Here is an 18,541-nt window from a genome sequence, read left to right as displayed (position 1 = left end):
TTGCTGTGTTCTGGCACGGAAACAAGAATTAGGAGCAACTGTGAGTTCTGAGCTAACGGACAGAAGTGGTGAGCGTTCTTCTGTTCTTTGTCTCCAGTAAGCCAAGGCTCTCATCACCAACACGATTATCAGTGCATCTCAGTGCAAGCTTTCAGTGCTTTCCTAGCTTCCTAACCAGGAGTGATGGTATCATCTAGCATCCATTCACTTGTCTGCCCTTGGTGCTTTCAGGCATTTGGCTGCTTGATGCTCCTGGCAGCCTGTGTGCGTTTTCCTTAGGAGCTCAGAGCAGCGAGGTGCTGTGCATCTCTGTACTCTGCTGTTTCCTAATGCATGGTGCTGTGCCTCTGGGTGGAAGCTCCTGGCTTTCCAGGCGCTCAGAGGCACTAGGGTTCTTATTGCAGGGCTTTTTCAGAGTGGCGGCAAGGCCAAGAGCTGATGTGTACAAGTAAACTCAGAAGAACAGGAAAGTGAGACTGTGAGAACCAGATTTCTGAACATGGAGATGGAATCAGTGACCTTGCTGGGGCTGCGTGTGGATGTTTGGCACAGCTGCCCCAGCACCCAGATGTTTGCTGCTGGCTGCTCTTTGAGATTCTCCTTCAGATCTGCAGACCTGGTAGTGGTGTGCTTGCCGTGTGTCCAGCATGTTGGTGAAACCTGTTCCAGAGTACACAGCTCGCCTTCACAGGAATGTCTGCATACATGTGATTACATGCGCATAAAGACTCAGTGAAGTTTTTCTAGGGGGAGAACGTGCCTCTCAAATGCACTGATCTGTGAATGAATCTGAATGGACGAGGTCATCTGATGTGACCTGTGTGAGTTTTCAAATGTGATTTTGATGATTATCGTAAGTACAGGCTCTGAAGTAGCTGCAGTATGAGGAAAGGCCACCACGGATGTACAGATCTGGTTCAAGTGTGGCCCATCATATCCATTGTTCTCTGCTTTCTATGGTTTGCAAGGTTACTGCTGGAGACCCATGAAACCCGTGCTTGCATCCATGCCCCTCATTTGTCACTTTTTTGCCTGGAAAGTGAGAAGTGGTTCTAGGATGATACTTGGCTCCTTTTTTCTTCTTTTTTTTTTTTAAGACAGCAAAAATAGGAGCTCAGCATGAAGGACTGTGCCTCAGCTCACAGCAGAGAAGCCACGCTCATGAGGTGTACTGTGAGGTGTAAGCTGTTCTAGTAGTGCTGGAGCTCTCACTGCTTTGGCAGGAGCTAGTGGGGATGAAACAGATCTGTAGCTATCTAAATTAGTTGTTCAGCAGTGGTTAAAAACCAGAGAATAGAATCAAACCTCACTGCCCTGAACTTAAAACTGCTGCCCCAAACTTGACACAACATCTGCACCTTCCATGCTTTGTGCTGCTGCGGCCTTTCCCTTCTTTGAGAGGAGAGGAAATAAAGTCAGGAAAACATTTAAAGAACAGCTGAAGTTATCAAAATTGTATTCAGCATGGGAATGGTAATTGAGGTCAAACAGAACAAGTCTAAATCTGAAATGGCACAGGGAGGGGGAATGGTGCTCACGTCTCCCACCCATCTGTTCCTATGCAAGAACAAAAGGTCATTAATTGACAATCACAAGTGACATGTGCAAAACAACGAGGAAACACTTCTTAACAGTGTAGCAGTGAATGTCTCAGGATATAGGGGTGCTGGAGTTCTGTGCTTGTTGAAAAACTGCTGTTGGGGTTGCAATATGGGTTCTGTCTCTGGTCTATCTTGCAAAATCAGCACTTGTTTGTGCCCTGCATATAGAGGTGCCCTTGGGTGGTGGTGTATCCTGTGCTCTCCTGGCAGCAGGGCCCTGCTTGCAGCTGGCTGTTAAAGGCTGCTGGGGGCTGCAGGGTTTGGATCGTGCAGCCTCAGATTGTTGGGGTGAAGTAGTGTGAGATCACTGCAGAACTGCAGCCCAGCAGTTTGGTCCCTGAAATGGGCGGCATCTCCTGAGCTATTGGCTCCTGAAACTTCTTTGAAGACAGTAACAGTGGCTCTTTGATATTCTCTATGGACAGTGTTTAGAATTTGTTACGGTGTGAAGTGATTCTAGAAGTAACGATTTCATTGCTGGGGAGCAGAGCCAGGGTGAGTCCATGCACCATGGGTGAGACTTCAAATGTTTTGAGGTGAAGCTCCTCAAAGGCTTGTTATGGGTCCTAGAAAATACTCATCAGAAAAGCATCTGCAGCTTTAATCCAGCAGCTGCTGGACCACACATTGAGGTCAGCTCCGCTTACCCCAGTTACTGTACTGGGTGTGGGGATGTGCCTGTGTCCCCTCTGTGACTGAGGACAAAAGCCCCAACTGCTGAACTTTGTGTCGCAGTCAGAAAGCCCAGCAAAGTCCTCTGCTGGCATACTTGCTCTTTTGCCAGACCTGTGGAGTTCAGGCAGAACGAAATAACTCGGGAAGAGCCCACTGAAGTGAATGCTGGTTCATAGCCAGCTCTCTTAAGTGGTTTGTGCCTGCTTAATTGTTTGGGAGGGAGAGGAGCAAAAGTGAATTAGTGAGCGTCAGTGGCAGATATTGCTGTCAAAGGACCTCCTTGAGTTATTGTTTCAGTTGACAATGTAATCTTTGTCTAAACAAAATTGTGCTGCACAGGAAGCAGAACAACTTAAGCGGGGTTGCTGGAGATTAGAAACCACTGCTATGCCGAGCACTCTGCAGTCCAAATAAACCCTTTTCAGCCTGTGGTTGCCAGCTACCACTAATCTTAGGTTACTTTTAAGCAGTATGCAAATATCACTGAGAAATAAGCATAGGGATGGCCCCCGCAGAAGGTTGAGGGGTTGATCATTTCTGCTGGGAAAGCTGCTTGGGATCCACGACTCAGGAGGGCAGAGAGCGGCTCGCCCATGTCACGTGAAGAGCTGTGAACAGAACAAGCAAGGCCTGGCAGCTCCAAACCTGGTGCATGACGGGGTGGGACCGCTCAGTGCTGTGGCTGGGAAGCAGGAGCTGCTGGAGCCTGGTGGCTCTGCCCCCTGTCCCCGCTGCCTGCAGCCCTTGTGCTCAGCGTGGCCCAGCCCTCGCCCTGCGCTCTGTCGCCGGGCTGCCCCGTGCTGAGGGCTGGCTGCGTGCTGCACTCCACCTGAGCCACAGCAGCTGCCCGTTGCGAAGGGCTGCGTGCATCTGGCATCCCAGTGAAATAAGGGTCTATAAATCCATACCTGTTTGAATGGGTCTCTTAAGGAATTGTCGCTTAATTTCTCTTCACATGTTTAGCAAACGTGTTTTGACTTCTAGATTAAACATGTGAGAGCTTCTCTTAATGGAACTAAATAAAACGGGTGGAAGACTGACCGTGAAGACATTGAGCTTCTTCAAACTTAATGAGGGCTAAACAAAAAATTCTCTCTGATGCGTAATGGAGAAACTGCCCACGATCCCACAAAGTGGGCAGGATGCAGTCTGACAGCTATTTGTTTTCTCCTTTTATTGCTGATGAAGCCCTGGCTAGCAAGGCTGAAAGTAAATGTCACAGTTTTTATTTGGGAATTTGGGTAATTTCAAGCTAACGTTGCAAATGCCTAACACTCAACTCCTAAAATGGTCTCAATTCATAGCTTGGTTTGCTTTCCCAGGGCTGGGTGCTGTTAGGTTGGCCACTTGCGCTGTCTGTGCTGGAGCAGTTGTGCAGCAGCCTGAGCTCTGGGCTGAGCGAGTGAATGATGCGCGGTCATGAACTCTGCTGCAGATGTGCAAGAAGTCCCTGCACCCAGCCGTCAGCAGGGTAAGCCCTGCCTGGGGTTTGCCTCACCTCTGCCATGCTTCATTTAATAATTAACTCAATGCATTTAGCAGTTGGTCAGCAAGCAGAACCGAAGCGTGGCCGTTGTGACTTATCTCAAATCGGGCACCTTTTGGAATAAAATACAGAACCACAGTTTTTTCACAGCTTCTGGTTTTTAAACTTCACAAATTGCAGGAACGTCCACGCAGTGCCTTTGTCAGTGCACTCAGCCCCGTAGCGAAGACGTGCTTTCTCAGCCCTTTGTGAAAGACTCGGTGACATCTTGAGCACGTCTTGGAGTGAGAGGCAGGAGTTGGCTTACAGGGCTGCCAGAAGTGGGTTGTGACCACCTGCCCCACAGCTTACTCCTGCAGCCTGGTTCCTGGGCAGAGGGAACATAACAGACACTGTCCCTGTTTTGTATCATGCCATGTTGGAAGCAGTGGGTAAACAGACAAGATTGGGAACTAGTAATTGATTTCAAGATGTCACCACTGTTCTCTCTTCACTTTGAGGTGGATGGTGTTGTGCTGGAATTCTTCATGGGCTGGTGTGTGAGCTGGCACAGGGGGGTTTCTTGCGTGTTCTGTGGGACAAGTGTGAGCACTGAATCAAAACCAAGTACTGTTCTAAGTCTTAAAACCACTGGTATCTGAGGGGTTGAGAGTGCACCTGAATTTCATCTTTTAGGATAAATTGCAGTGTTACGCGTTTCAGGACAAGTCAGAATTTCTGCAGGGTCACCTAGATCAGTGGTTTCAAAGCAGTTCAACTTGGAGTGAAGAACTTACAGATTGTCACTGAGCTGATGGTGACAAGGCAAGAAGAAAGGGGTGAATGCAGTTTCAAGGTCTGTCAAGGGAGATGTTTCTTCCCGAAAGAGAAGACATCGCTTCCAACCTCCAGTGGCTCCTCTCAGGATCTGGAACAACCACTGCTTGCTTTTCCTGGTGATGGCTGTGACATCTCTCGTTTTAGTTACCTGGGCCCTCCTGGAGAGTTGTCTCCTGGGGTGTGGTGCAGCTCCTCTAGCACTGGTGGCTGGATCTCATCTGATCCTTTGGCCATGCAGAGGTTCAGGTTCATTAAGAAGTCAGTAATGGCTGATTAAATTGAGGTGCCGTAACTTCACCTGTCAGCTTTATAGTGTTGGCAAATTATATGCTTTCTGAAACATTCACTTGCACGTTTAATGGGTTGTTGTTGGCAAAACAGCGTATTCCTATAAACTGCCTCCGTCTCTGTGAGGTTGCAGAAAGCCCATTGACGAATGCATGACTCAGCTGAACGGAGACTGTTGCACAACCCAAGGTAGAGGTGAAATGTAGGGTATGCAGTGCTAGGGCAGGGATCTCGTGGGAGCAGACGTGTCAGGGTATATCTGGTCTGCAGTAAGATAGGTACTCAGCAAACGAACTTGTGCCTGTCAGTCTTCCTGTGTTATGCTTTCAGAGCTGTTTGTTTGCAAGTCACTTCATGGTGTAAAGTGTTTGATAGTTTATGGAGTATCTAGGCAACATTTTAGTGATAAACACAAAATATAAAGGCATGCTTCATCCCTGTAACCGGATCTTTTTCCTGTGCTTATCAGTCCGGTAGGAATCGGTTATTCAAAGGTTATTCAAAGCTTGAAGTCTAAGAATGGCAAATTGTCAGACCACCTGTCTCCTTTATGACCCAATCCCATGAATACTGTGCTGATGGAGGGTCCCTCTGCTTTAGGCAGTGACCTGTTTTCATAAAACTTGGCAGGAATTCAATTTTTAAATCTCTTTGGCTTGACTGATATTTGAGCTTGCTGCTCTACAGTAGAGGACAAATACCTACGGAGCTTCCAAGCCCAGCATCCACAACAAACAAGGGAGTCAGCCAGGTAACCAAGCTTTTCTTTGTTTGGGGACTTTGGCACCTGAATATTAAGTACTGTCTAAAAAATGAAATCCCTCTGTTCCCCAGCATCACGCTCTGGAGAAATAACTAGGAAGGGTGTGTTAAAATGGGTCATCTGGAGGAGTCTGGAGTTCGGTGCTGAGGAGGGATGACCCTTGATGTTGCAGCAACTGAGAACAGTTGCCCACTTCGTAGGTTCCTGCAGGTTGGAGGATGGATGTGCAGTACTCTGAGGCTTTGTCTTTAACCTGACTCAGGAAGACAGGTTAAGACTTGTATTTGCCTCTTTTCACCACTTCTCTGGAATTAGCCTTTTTATCTTGGCACACTTTTGTTCACGTTCGTACCTAAATAAGGATCAAATGCTAAAAGGATTTATAGGAAGGGTGGGGGGACAGTGAGACAGTCAGTGTTTGTATGAAACCTGCTGTGACTGAGTATCATCAAAGTAGGGAGAGATGCATTAATTCTGACAGCAGGTAATACGCCTGTGGAAGTGTTTTGAATGTGTGTATACAGCTCAAAGCCTGGCTTTCTAGTTGGGCAGTTCACTGTGGGTCGGCCCCAGCTGGCTCTTCCTTCTGAATCAAGTTGGGATGGCAGAGGCAGATCTGGGCAGCTGCTGTACTTCAGTGCAGTGAAGGGCAATTGGAGCGAGGCAGCTGCAGAGGGTGGGCAGTCATTTGCTCGCAAGCTGTGCTCTGTAGGATGGTTTCTGCCCTTCTTCAGTGCTTCTGCTTGTGAGTATTTCTAGGAAACTTGAAGACAGATTCTTCCTTTTCTGCTTGATTATCTGCTACCGCTTTATGAATGACCATAGTGTGAGCAAAGCAGAACTAAGTCATGCTTTTAAGAAAAGCTGCTCTGTTAAAGTACAGTAATTCCTTTGTAGGCGGACTCTAGATTTGAGCAATGGCTTTTCTGAACATCCTGCCTGAACCAATTACCCAACAAATGTGTTTAATGCACATCTGGAACCTTACCCAGAGTTAACAGGGGTTCGTTAGGTCTGGTGTGTGACGGGGGTCAATCCTTTTACAGCTTGAAGAGAGAAGGGAGGGGAGGAATGAAATGTTTCTGTATTCCAACTCTCAAACCTTCTGATTTTTTTTATATTTACAAAGTAAAAATAGATCCTGGTGTTTATATTGATAAATTTTCAAACAGGAAAATATGGCAAACGTTTGGCAGCCAAGCAACAGCTTTGTTTGAGGAGCTGCCAGTTGTTGTCCTCATACTCGGAGATGAGCGAAGTAAGTTCAGGGGGTTTTAGGGGAAATAATAGCTTTTGGAGCTGTAATTCTTCTTGCCCTTGTATTCTGGTATTTCTCCTTTGCTTCAGAGTTTGATCCATTCAGCACTGGACAATGTGGTCCCAGCTGCAGCCTGCATCAGTAAGGTGGCTTTGGGCAGCGGGTGTTAAACACAGCACTTGGTTCTTGCCTTGGGAGTGAGAGCCAGCTTCTGGATGGGGGGAAGAGGAGGCCCAATAGCCATACCAGTGCTTCAGTGCCTGATGCCTCCAGCCTCAAAATATTTTCGTGTCTGCAACTGTTCTAATGATCAGCTGCTCCCAAAGGAAAAGACTGGCCATACATTGCCACATCTGTGCTGTGCTGCCTGCTCTTTTTCCTTTCATACACTTATTTTGATAGGATGAATTTTCTGCTAGCGTGAACCCCTGACTTGCAGTGCAGGTGTGCATGGGACAGAGGAGCTGGTGGCAGGAGCCCTCTGGCTGGGAGCAGCGTGGCAGCGAGCAGTGAGCTCTTGTGGCTGCTCTGGAGTGAGTGGAGCAAGGGCTGCTGGTGGGAAGGGTGGTTCCCTGCCTCTCTGTGCACGCATTGCAGCAGTGCTGTGCTACAAACTGGTCAGGGTGCTGAGCTGCTTGAAAGTGAAATTCCATTGGTTGGCTCAGATGCTTGGACTAGCATGGCTTGTCTGTACATTCGGTTGCTGGTCCGAAGTGGAATGGACTGGGGGACGTGGTTAGGGGCAGCAGAGACATTGGCAGCAGCTCAGGTTATCTCCATCAGTGGGGGAACTTTAGCCTAAGGCTAGTGTCAGACTGTGTTGCCTTTGTGCTTCCTAATTCCTCCATTCAGAAGGACATGTTATCTGTAGAAAGCTTATTTCACAGGCAGATAATTAAATTTTGTTTTTATTCTTAGGCTCTGCATGATTTTGGAACTTGTATTTCTAATTTGAAGAACTGTAGTAAGCTTTCTGTGCAACTCGGACGTTTCGACCTTCGGTGCAGTTTGGAGACCTTGAGATATATTTAAATCCCAGCTGCATCCCTCTGAAGTGAAGCGATAGATTCCCATGGGACTTCATTGTTTGTTTAATAACAAAGAGATGGTCTTGTGATGTGGGTCAAACTGAGTTAACAGCTTGGTCTCTTGCTTCATCTCCTTGTACCATTTACTTGTCCCCGTGCCTATATTCATCTGCGTTAAATTGACTTTGTGCTAAATGAGTGCCTTTGTGCCAGGTGCCTCCACCTGGGACCAGAGCAGCACCCAGGGCTGCTGGGAGGGCAGGAGCTGAGCTGCTGCAGCAGAGAGGAGCGTGGGGAGGATTTTCTGGAGAAACCAGGAGTTATCTGGCAGATACTGATAGGAAAAAATTGTTACTGAAGCTGTCTCGCAGATGCTTCCTCCTGCTAACATCATCTGGTAAATCATGTGCTCAAAATGCGTTGTGCCTTTGTCCAGAATATTGATCATTCCAGACTGAAATGTCTATGGAGCGGCGGACACAACTAATGCCAAACTTAGCTGTACTATTGATGAGACCAATTTATTTGTTTTCCCCGTTTCAGTTGCTTTAAGGGTCGGAGGTGATGATAGCTGAACTTGTTCTGCTTTTTACTCCTGGAATTTTGCCTGTAAACCCCATGGGATTTGTTGCATGAGTTTACTCTGCATATTTCTGCAAATGTGTGTGTCTTGTGCTAGTGTGAGATGTTATCTCATGAAGGCCTTGCTGGAGAGATGATAGTTTTGGGCCTGTTTTTAAGAATCACAAGACTGAGATGGAGGCATGTTTTCACAACGTTTTTAGGTTTCCATGAACAACCACTTCAGCTTTTAAAAAAACAAACCCCCCCAAAAAAGCAACGGCTATTAAAATCATTGCAAGGGATGGCAGATTTTGTGTTCTTTGTCATAATAATCTGTTTTGCGGGCTGACTGCTGCACTTCAAGTTGAAACTGAATCGCGAGAAACAGCACGGTCCTGTAAAAACATTTTGGAGATGTAAGCACAAAATGAGAAATGCGGTGCTTCTTCCTCGCCTCAGATGAGTGTCCCAGCAGTGACAGATAACAGCTCAGTTCTGTCAAAACACAGCCAAAAACAGATGCTAGTTAGTGCTCGAAGGATGCTTTAGGAAGGGAGCAGCTGCTTTGAAATCAAGACCCCAAGTAAATTGCTTTATGTGAGGGAGGGGAAAACTAAACCAAACAAACTGGAAATAACTGTGTTTTTTCTTAGTCCCTTTGCTAGAATCTTTTTCAGAATGAATCCAGAGGGATCCCATCCTTTGCTTTGGGATGAGAGCCACCCAGCATCTTACAGCACGCGGAGCAGCACCGAGCCTGCAGGCCTGCCTTGTTACTGCACAGTGGGTGCTAGATCTGTCCATCATCATGAGCAGGTGATGGAAGGCACAAGCTTCTGGTTGTCTGTCTTCCCTTACTTTGTGAGGTTTGTGAGGTTCAGTGTCCAGATGGACATAATAAAATGAATTTGGAGTAATACTGCAGTGCTTGGTAGCTTCCTTGTAACGCCTGTGCCCGTGCAGGTTCCTGGACATAGAAAATGGAAGAGGTTCTGTGCAATTCTGTGGTTTCTGGTAAGGATAGGATACCTACAGCTCTCTGGACTTTTAGATACTCTTCAGGATGAAAGGAGTAGGAAATCTCATTTATATTGTGTCTTGCTTGTTGTGAGCATGAGCTTTGTATGGTAAATCCACAGGTAAAATGTAGAATGGTACAAAGAATGGTACAAAGGTAAAATGTAGAATGGTACAAACACGTGCTCACTGCTTTCTACTGAACTGGTTTTGTTGTGAAGGCAAATGCTGTCTGTATTCCTGGCTATTTAAGAAGTGATATTTAAGAAGCTGCTCTTCAGAGGAATCCTTTTTGACAAACTGCAGTGACAACATTGCAGAGACGTTATTTTTGGGAAAACAAAAAGGGAAAACTGAATTACCTCTTCAGAAAACATTACAAAATTAAAGCAGGGAAATGCTACCTTTGCACTCGACACGAGGCACTGACTTGGCATTCATTCTGCCGTTTCTTCTAAGGGAAGAGCTGACTGGGGTTGTGCTGTGTTACCTTGGCTGTGCTGGCATGGAGCTGCCCGTGGCATTCTGGAGGCAGTGTGGGGCTGGAGGCAGCCAGGTCAGAGCTGCTCCTCTTTCCCATTGGAGCTGGCTGCCCCAAGCCCTATCTGACTGCAGGAGTTCGGGGCTCTGTCTCCTGCTGGTATCTAGAAGTTATTTCTGATGGGGCTTGCAAGAGCAGCTGCTCTATATCAAAGCCAGAAGAACACAGAGCTTTATAGACCACACTCTTGAAGTTTCTGCTGTACTCCCACTGCTGTTGCCTGCTGCCAGCTTCTATTTCTTGCAGCCACAGGCTTCAGCCTTCCTTCTGGTGCACCTGGGCAGGAGCTGCTGCACATCAGGCACGTGTAGGAGGCCAGGTGCCATCCCTGCACTCTTGTCAGGAATACCAGCACTTCCGGAATCTCTTAATTCCCCCTTCTGTTAATCTGCCTTGCGCTCCTATTCAGAACTGTTTGAACGCTAGTTGCTGTCTGTGCAGTGGGTGGGAGAATCACTGGTATCTCTTGCTACTTCTGAGCACGTAGGTACGGGGGTTGGTGTGCAAATCCTTGTGTGCTTTAATGTTTTCAGTGGCAAAGCAAAAGCCCACCAATTGCTGGTGGTGCAGTCCCAGGCCGCTGGTACAGCTGTGACGCTGTGCAGCAGCATTTGCCTGCGGAAGTCCTTGAATTTGTGTCCTTCAAATGTTCTATTCATATACTAATTAAAATAGCAATGTTCTGCTTTCTTTGGGTGCTTTGTCTGTACTGGCCATTGAAGGCAGTTTGGAGCTGCTGCAGTAAGGGGCTCTCAGCTCTCTCACTCCCAGTGTGAGCTGTGTAGTTGTATGCTGATGTGCAGGCAGGCTGCTGCCCTTGTCATCCCTCAGCTGTGTGACACTGCTGACACGAGTACTGGCAGAGCTGGGAGAAGGGGATGGGATACAGGTGCTCAGCACAGCACCCTGCTGTGGCTGTCACCATGCCAATCCCAGCCCCTGCCTTGTCCCCACACCAGCAGCCCTGCAGCTTGGGTTTGTGCTGCTGGGCACTGGGGATGCTGAGCACGAGCCCTTCCTGAGTGTGGGCAGTGTCTGGGGGAAGCGTGGTCACCTGCTGCTCTTGACTGCTGGCTGAGGGTGTCATTATGTGTCAACACCTGCTATTTCACAACAGCATCCCGAGCTTGGCTCACATCGCAGGTAGGGTGCCTGGTTTCACGCTGGCTGCAAAATTGAGCAGTACCTTACAGCTCAGTAGAACAGTAGTTTCTCTGGACCCGTTTTGAAACTGTGTAAAATGGTTTACGAGCTCACCAGAAATAGTCCCAAATGTACTGAGGCTGTATTTACAAATATAGATCTATTTCAGATCAGTCAGGCACGTGGGGAAGGTGCCTTGCAGCAGCTGAGGCTGCCTGCTCCTTGCCTGGGACTGCAGCCTGTGTCCTGGAGGGAGCCGTGGTGGTTGTGCTGCCCGTTGTTCCCTTCCTGGGGTCCTTCACAGCTCGTGGCCCAGGAGAATGGGGGTGTGGGGGTCAGCAGGGAGCCCAGCTTGTGGCACTGAGCTTTATATCCTAAGAAAATAAAAACAAGCTTGACTTTTATTTATTGTAAAGTAGCGCATTGTAAATGACCGATCAGAAAATGGGAAGTGTATTAAGGTCTGAGTTCTTGGGAGGTGATTGTGTTCTTCTGGAGTATGTGATGAAGGTATAAAAGCAGCAAGAACTTTGTTGCCAACTTATGGAAAGAAACGTTGAACTCGCTGAGAAACTTGGGCACAAAGAAGGAGGAGAGCATCCTTCACTGCAATGCTTTACGTTTTGCAGGTATACCTCAATGTTTTGATGATAGAACTTTTAATATAGAGTGTATGATGAAATATATTCATTAAAGACACTATAATTATGTTATACCTCTGGCAGGGTATAACCTACCTTCGGGCATTCGTTCCAAAGGTCACAAGCGCGGCTGTCACAGAAGCTGCACTGTATTGTGGAGTTCAGCTGTGCTCTGTGTTTCCCTGGCTGTCCTTCTGACAAGCCTTTAGTGAATGAGCTGAATTATGGAAGCACTTTAGGCTTGCATGCTAATTAAAAAGAATAAAAAGCTAAAGGGGAAAGCTCCTGCTTGCTTGAGATGCTGGTGCTATTTCCAAGTAGCTATTTCTGGTCGTTAGCATTGTGTACTTGAAACTGTTTTGTTTCTTGATTAATGCTTAGTATTTTAAATTCTTTATCCAATGAATCTCTGAAAAGGTGCATACAGAACAAAAGGAGTAAGGTCAGCTTTGTCTGAAAATGTTTAAGAACATGAGTACTGTGTGTTATTAAGTGAACACAAAGTCTTGGTTTCGTGACGTCATGAACAGTGAGTGTTAAATGTGTTGTTTGCTGAGAGGTGTGTGTGAGAGAAGTAAATTATTTAAGGGATCTTATTAAAACATACTTTGAAGATTGTCCTTAAATCGTTAAGCTGAAAAGTTAAATTGTCTGAATATTCCTTTAAAATAATCAGTCTTGCAAATTCCAGGATAACAGAAGCAAAACTAACCGTGCTTGTTCTTGTTTTTGCAGACCGTGAGGACCAATCCATTCTCTGCACGTAAGTGAACTCTGACTTTCATTTGGGTGCTTCTGGAAGTTTTTGTTGACAAAGGGGAGGGTCTCGGGTCTAAATTGCTAAATCTATATTGCTTAAAGCTCTGGTTGTCACTGCTTGGTCTTCTACCTTGAAAGGCAGTGAGCAGTTGTTAAAGACAGGATGAAGTGGTATTTTATGTAGAGAGATATTCTTCTAATAATGTAATTTTCCTTATTGAGAGTTTTTACAGTTATGTGTGGCACTAAAGAATTGTAGTTTCAAAAATGTCAGTCGAGATACCTGAATCAGAGAGAATTCCTTGAATGTGTACATCTGTCTGAAGTGCTGTATTGTAGCTACTCAATGTAGTGCCTTGGGGAACATGAGTCAGTGTTGGTCTTGAAACCTTGCTGAGCTGCAGCAGAGCCTTTGACCTGCTTCAAACAAGAGAACTCTGGGCAGGCTGATGCTAACATTTCCTTCTTGCTTTCTGTGTGGGTTCCCAAATTTGCCCCCACTCAGAAGCAAACATTTGAGCTTCAGTGTAAGTTTCATGGGGATCTGGCAATGAAAGGTGGGTAGCAGAGCAGTGTAAGTGCATGCTCTGGCTTAGGGCATTTGGTCTGTCCTTGGGCTGCTGTTAAGAGGGGTGATCCTGTTTCACCTCCTTTCACATAGACTCTGTGCTGCCTTTTAAGTTAGCACTGGGAGTTGGTGCTCCATTGTAAGGCAGTCTAAGGAGGTAAGCTAGCAGAAAACCACCCTGACCACAGAATGCTGCTTTCCATCTGCTCACTTCTCTGGGCCAGCACTGTGCAATGGACGGATGAATGTGAGGAAGGAAAGCAACAGGGAAACGTCACAGTTGGTAGCAGCCACCTAGTTAGACTGGTTTGTGTGTTGTGCAACCACACCATGGCTCTGTGCTGAAACTGCTTGCAATTAGCTGTCTTGGATATAACTTGGATATCCTCAATTGTCTGAGTGGAGGAGGGAAGATGTGGTAGCTGCACGCTCCTGCCTTGGCTGTGTGAGCAGTTGACCATGCGTTGTGCCAGTGCATAGCAGCTGCTTTGAGGCTATAGATGGTGAGGATGCCTGCTTCCTGAAATAGCTCGATGGTGAGATTCACAGCTGGGAAGAGGTGTAGGTTCAGTTTCTTCATTGTCATGAAGAAGTTCAGGTCTTCCACCTACCTCCTGTAAAAGAGCCTTAACCACCAAACGAGAGGATCCATCTTCAGTCTTGCCAATAAGGCTATGCTCTTTCAAACCATAGATACTGTAAATGCAAGATGCATGGGGCATAGGGACGCAAAAGCAAATACAATTCCTTTGCTAAGGTAAAGCACACTCAGCCTATACAGTCTTGCCTAGTTCTCTAGTCCCTGCTCTTAGTAGGACTTGTTTTTGTGATAACTATTTTACATGTGATGTACAAGACAACCCTCAAAGTAGGAATAAGATCCTGGAGCAAAAAAAAAAAAAAAAAAAGCTTTGTTCTCTGCATGTTTGTGGATGCTTCAACGTATGCTTGCCTCAGGTGAATTTTTTTTGAAGTAGCTTTGTGGTTTTGTGCCTGTGCATGAACTTTGCACTCAATATGGTCAGCCAAGACCACAACGGTTGGAATGACAGTGCTGCAGGATTTACTGAATGTCTGATCTGTTCATTTGTAAATTGAAAAGCCTTTAAGATCTAGTCTTCAATTTTGTTATTACCTCACCTTTGGGTTACCATACGCTTTTGATGCTTCTGAACTGAAAATGCAATTGAATCCTCTTTTATATCTGGTGCAGTGTACTTCAACATGGAATATGTGGGGCTTGAGAAACGTTCTATGTCTTGGGTACTAGGCAATTGGTAAGCTGCTTAATGAACAGCACCAGCAGAAGAAAGCTGCCTTCTAGAGGGTGAAGGGTCAGGTGGGGGCACACGTTGCTATGCTAAGACCTCAGAAGATCATAACTGCATCTACTTCTGAAGTCTGAAAGCAGTCATAATACTGAGATCCTCAGAAATAGCCCTTCTGCTGGATATATGAAGTGTTTGGTTACAAATGATAGAATCGCCAAGGCTGGAAGAGACCTACAAGATCATCCAGTCCAACTGTTCACCTATCACCAGTAGTTCTCACTAAACCATGTCCCACCACACAATGTCTAAATGTTCCTATTCCATCTAAAATCTCAGAAGCCCCACTAAGAAGCAATGTTCAGTGTATTTCAAGGATTTCAATACCATCCTGGAATCGTATTGCAAAATGGAACATTGAAACTGTTAGTACCATGATACTGGACGAGTTTTTCTACCTCTAATTCAGTGTCTTAGATACATTAATCTTCAAGATTCAACTTGGTAGAAGTGTGACAGTGACTGGCAGAAGCTGGGATTCCAGGTTCTGTTGGCTGTCTTGTTGCTTTAACTTGCATTTATTTTTACTTTTTTACTGTACCTACAGAACAGCATGCAAAAAAAAAATCCAGATTAAAAAGTTCAATGCCAATGAACACGTACTACAAAGAAATACAAATTTTTTCACTGATGTGGATGGATCTGTGGCCTTGGAGTTATGAAGGGTAAGGTATCATACCTCCAAAGTGACCACACAAAATCCAATTACATCTTGCCTTTTGAGAATGGAGAGACATGATCTGCTGGTCACCAGGCTCCAAGTGTTCTGTGCTCTTGAGCATCACACTTCCACCACAGCTCAGGAGACTTTGCTAATGCTGTCCAACCATCCACACTGTTTGGATGCTGACTATAGAGGAGTATAGTAGGTGTTACAGACTGCTGTTCAGGTTAACTTTTCTCTTGAAATAATTGGTATTAGTGCTTTTCTCTAAATTGGACACAGACATAAAAAGCAGCACATCAAAACCACATATATTTCCTTGCAGGTATCTTTTGAACAAGTAGGTTATAAGGACAGCTGCTGACTGCAGCACTGTTTCAAAGGTGGTTCTCCCACGACTTTCAGGTCAGAACTGTATTCTTTTGTCAGGTTTGCATTTTTAACTCATTACCTGACAACTGGTCAGATGGGATATTAAATGACCTCCAGCAAGACCATGGCAAACTTGTTTGTGAAGCTGACCAAAAGGATGTCTACTATGTTTTGCTCAAGGGTGGGTTAGCGTCCGGGACTCGTCTCTATTGCGTTACTACTTCTGCATTGGAAAGACAAACTGGGCATTTTCCTGCCATGCCACTGGTTTTACAGGTCTTAAACTAAGGCAGGTATAAATACAGTAGAAGGAGTGTGTCTTAACCGCACTGGAGGTGGTTTCAGAAACTCCTTTGGCAGTTCATAAAAGGCTTGATGTCTTCTCATCCCAGACGTGTCACCTCAGGACCTGATTCATCTGTTTGACCCTGATCTTTAGTAAAGCAGAAAATCTTCAGAATACTTTCTATCTTCCCCCAGGAATGATTTAAGCTAGCTTGTGACCCCTTGCTTGTGCATGTAGATGGGTGGGGAGTTGTGGTGTGCCCATCGTTCTCCTCTCTCTCATTGCCTTGACCCTAACTGTCTTTATGTACATCATGGAGATAAGTCTCCCCCCGTGGCTTGCTGAAGGTCTGCCTGGTCAGCATCTGTTTCTCCCTACCTCTAGGTGATCCAGTTTCCTGGGTCTTTACCCTGGTTGTAAGGGTCCAGGTCAGCTCTCAGTTAATGCAGGTGGAACTCACCCAAACTGCCAGGACTGGCATCTTTTTCCTCTTGACGGTCAGGAGTGCTCTCATGGAATGTCTTTGCTGTAAGTTCTTGAGTTTGACTTCATTTCTTTCTCTTCTAGGAGCGATCTCTACCCTTCTCCACTTTTCCATGTATCTTCCTTTGTATAGTTCTACCTTAAGAATTAACTGATCAGATAGTCATTGCATTAGAAAACCTTTAAACTCTTTTGTCTTCAATTGCTATTACTTCACCTGTAGGATGACCTCAGCCTTTTGATCTCCTAGACCCAAATCAGGATTCAGTTGTCTGTTACATTTGGTACATATGATATGTTCTACTGTAGGCATAAAAGTATGCAACTGAAATCTTTGCTTGACTCTTTGACTGAGTCTTTTCACAGGTCCAGATCCTTAGGAAATCCCAATCTGTTTCTTCTCTGGGGAATCTCAAAGATCTTCTCGAGACCTGTCATGAAACTGCAAGGGTAGTTGTCACTTCTGTAGCTGTATTAAGAACGTCTTGATCTTAGATAGTGTGTAGACATTTGAGGACTTGCTCGTGCTTTGCTGGAGGAGTGATGGTGCCTAACGATGCAGGTTGGTTCAGCGTTTGGTAGAGGCTGGTCATCGTTTGTGTGACAGCACATGCATGTGGGCAGTATGTGTACAGGTGTATGCAGATGGAACTTCAGTTGGAATACAACTTGCCCAAAGTCACCTTATTTTTTTCTGAAGAGAATTGTGCTAATGGATAACCAGTCTCCCAGATGCAGTTACTCATCTAACATGCTGTGTGGAATAGGCTAGGCTGATGGAGAGCTCTCCATGCATGCCTCTTGCTAGCATCTCACTGTTCTGAAAATAGCAGGATTACTTGCAGGCTACCTGACTCAACCTAATTGTCCGCTGACATCGTAAGAGGACTTTGTGGTCTGTCATCCCCAAAAGATGAACTTTGCATAAACTAGGGGTATTTAATCTCTTCTCAAAGTTGAACTCCGCACCAGGAGTGGAAAAACACTGCTGCTTTCTCTGGATGCTTGTGTCAGCAGGACATCATGTCCTTTGCCTAATATGGAGGCTGGAGAGCATTACTCACATTGCCAACTGGTGTGGCTGTTGTTTAGTTCTCCAATCTGGACTTGCTGACACAGATGGATTTTTGGTCTTGGTGCAGAAGCGTTGCCTTAGAATGTAATACAGCGTGCCTCCTCTTCCTCTCTGTTACTTTGTTCACCCCCCTTTCTTCTTCTCACCCCCTTGCCCATACTCCATCTTTTAAGGAACCAAATACAGGCAGTGCCAACAAGTTGATGTTCCTTCTGGCTTAGAAGTACACCGTAGGCCTGTAGGCCTAGCATCCATAAGAAACCAATTACAGAAAAGTGGTACTAATTTTATACTGTGCATATGCTGAAACAAAAAAAAACCATACAGTGAGGTAAGATGTGAAACTGTGATGAGAAGCTGTGCAGGCGTTCCTGTGAGAAGCTGCAGCTGCTGGAGTTTGGGGAAGTTTTATTGTTTTTCTTTGAATATTATTCTCTGTTGATGTTAAATAGAAGAGCATGCCAGACCATTGGAGGCTGATGACCAAGATGAAGAAATGTCTTCTGTGGTATATTAGGAATATGAGAAATATTCAAACCTCTCCTGCATTTGTTGTCTTTAACTGCAAGGCAGCTTTTGGAAATTCAAACATGAAAATGTGCCACATTGCACTTTTTTGAATCTAATAGATTCTAAATTTGAGAATCTTACCACAAACCTATGGTATTCTCAAAACTGAGACTAGGCTTGATAAACAGTCATTTAGCAGATGCTTGCAGCCATACAAGGATATCTAATCTGAATTGGCTTCGGTAGGAGTGGTGGGGTGTGGAGGGAATAGAGGCTGCTTATTAAAGGACAACAGCAGCAAATACCAAGCATTTTTGTATACAACCTCTGGCTGGAGTCCAGCTTGTAACATTCCCCAGACAACTGGCGTTGAGATGATGAGAAGCATCTAAAGGGGAATGAAGGAGCTGTAAAACAGCCTTGTAAAGAGCAAAGCCAGTTAATGCCTCTTCTGTGCTAGTCCAAACTATCACTTACACCTCTTACACAGAAATTAGTACAGTGATTAAGGCGTTCTTGTAATTGCAGGTCTTGACTGTAAATATCTGTTTGTTTATAACTGGCAGAAGATCTACTCGGTTGTGTCTGAGAATAAGTCTCTTTTGTTCTTTGCAACCATTGTTGTGAGCACAAAAGCTTGTTGTTGGGCCTCTTACTTGCGCAGTCACTTAC

General features: G+C 45.6%; 1 protein-coding gene across 2 annotated transcripts in view; it reads left to right on the top strand.

Moving 5' to 3' along the window:
- Positions 1-18,541, top strand: part of MYH10 (myosin heavy chain 10) — a 93,309-nt gene that overhangs the window by 19,101 nt on the left and 55,667 nt on the right. For both annotated transcript variants that reach the window (XM_021415273.1, XM_021415274.1), the window contains exon 3: positions 12,560-12,587. In XM_021415273.1, the coding sequence (XP_021270948.1) occupies positions 12,560-12,587 (28 nt within the window). The remainder of the gene's footprint in view (positions 1-12,559; positions 12,588-18,541) is intronic.

This window comes from Numida meleagris, chromosome 17 (assembly GCF_002078875.1).
Source record: "Numida meleagris isolate 19003 breed g44 Domestic line chromosome 17, NumMel1.0, whole genome shotgun sequence".
NCBI lineage: Eukaryota > Metazoa > Chordata > Aves > Galliformes > Numididae > Numida > Numida meleagris.
The sequence above is the reverse complement of the archived record's forward strand: the minus strand, read 5'-3'. Positions and strand labels throughout refer to the sequence as shown.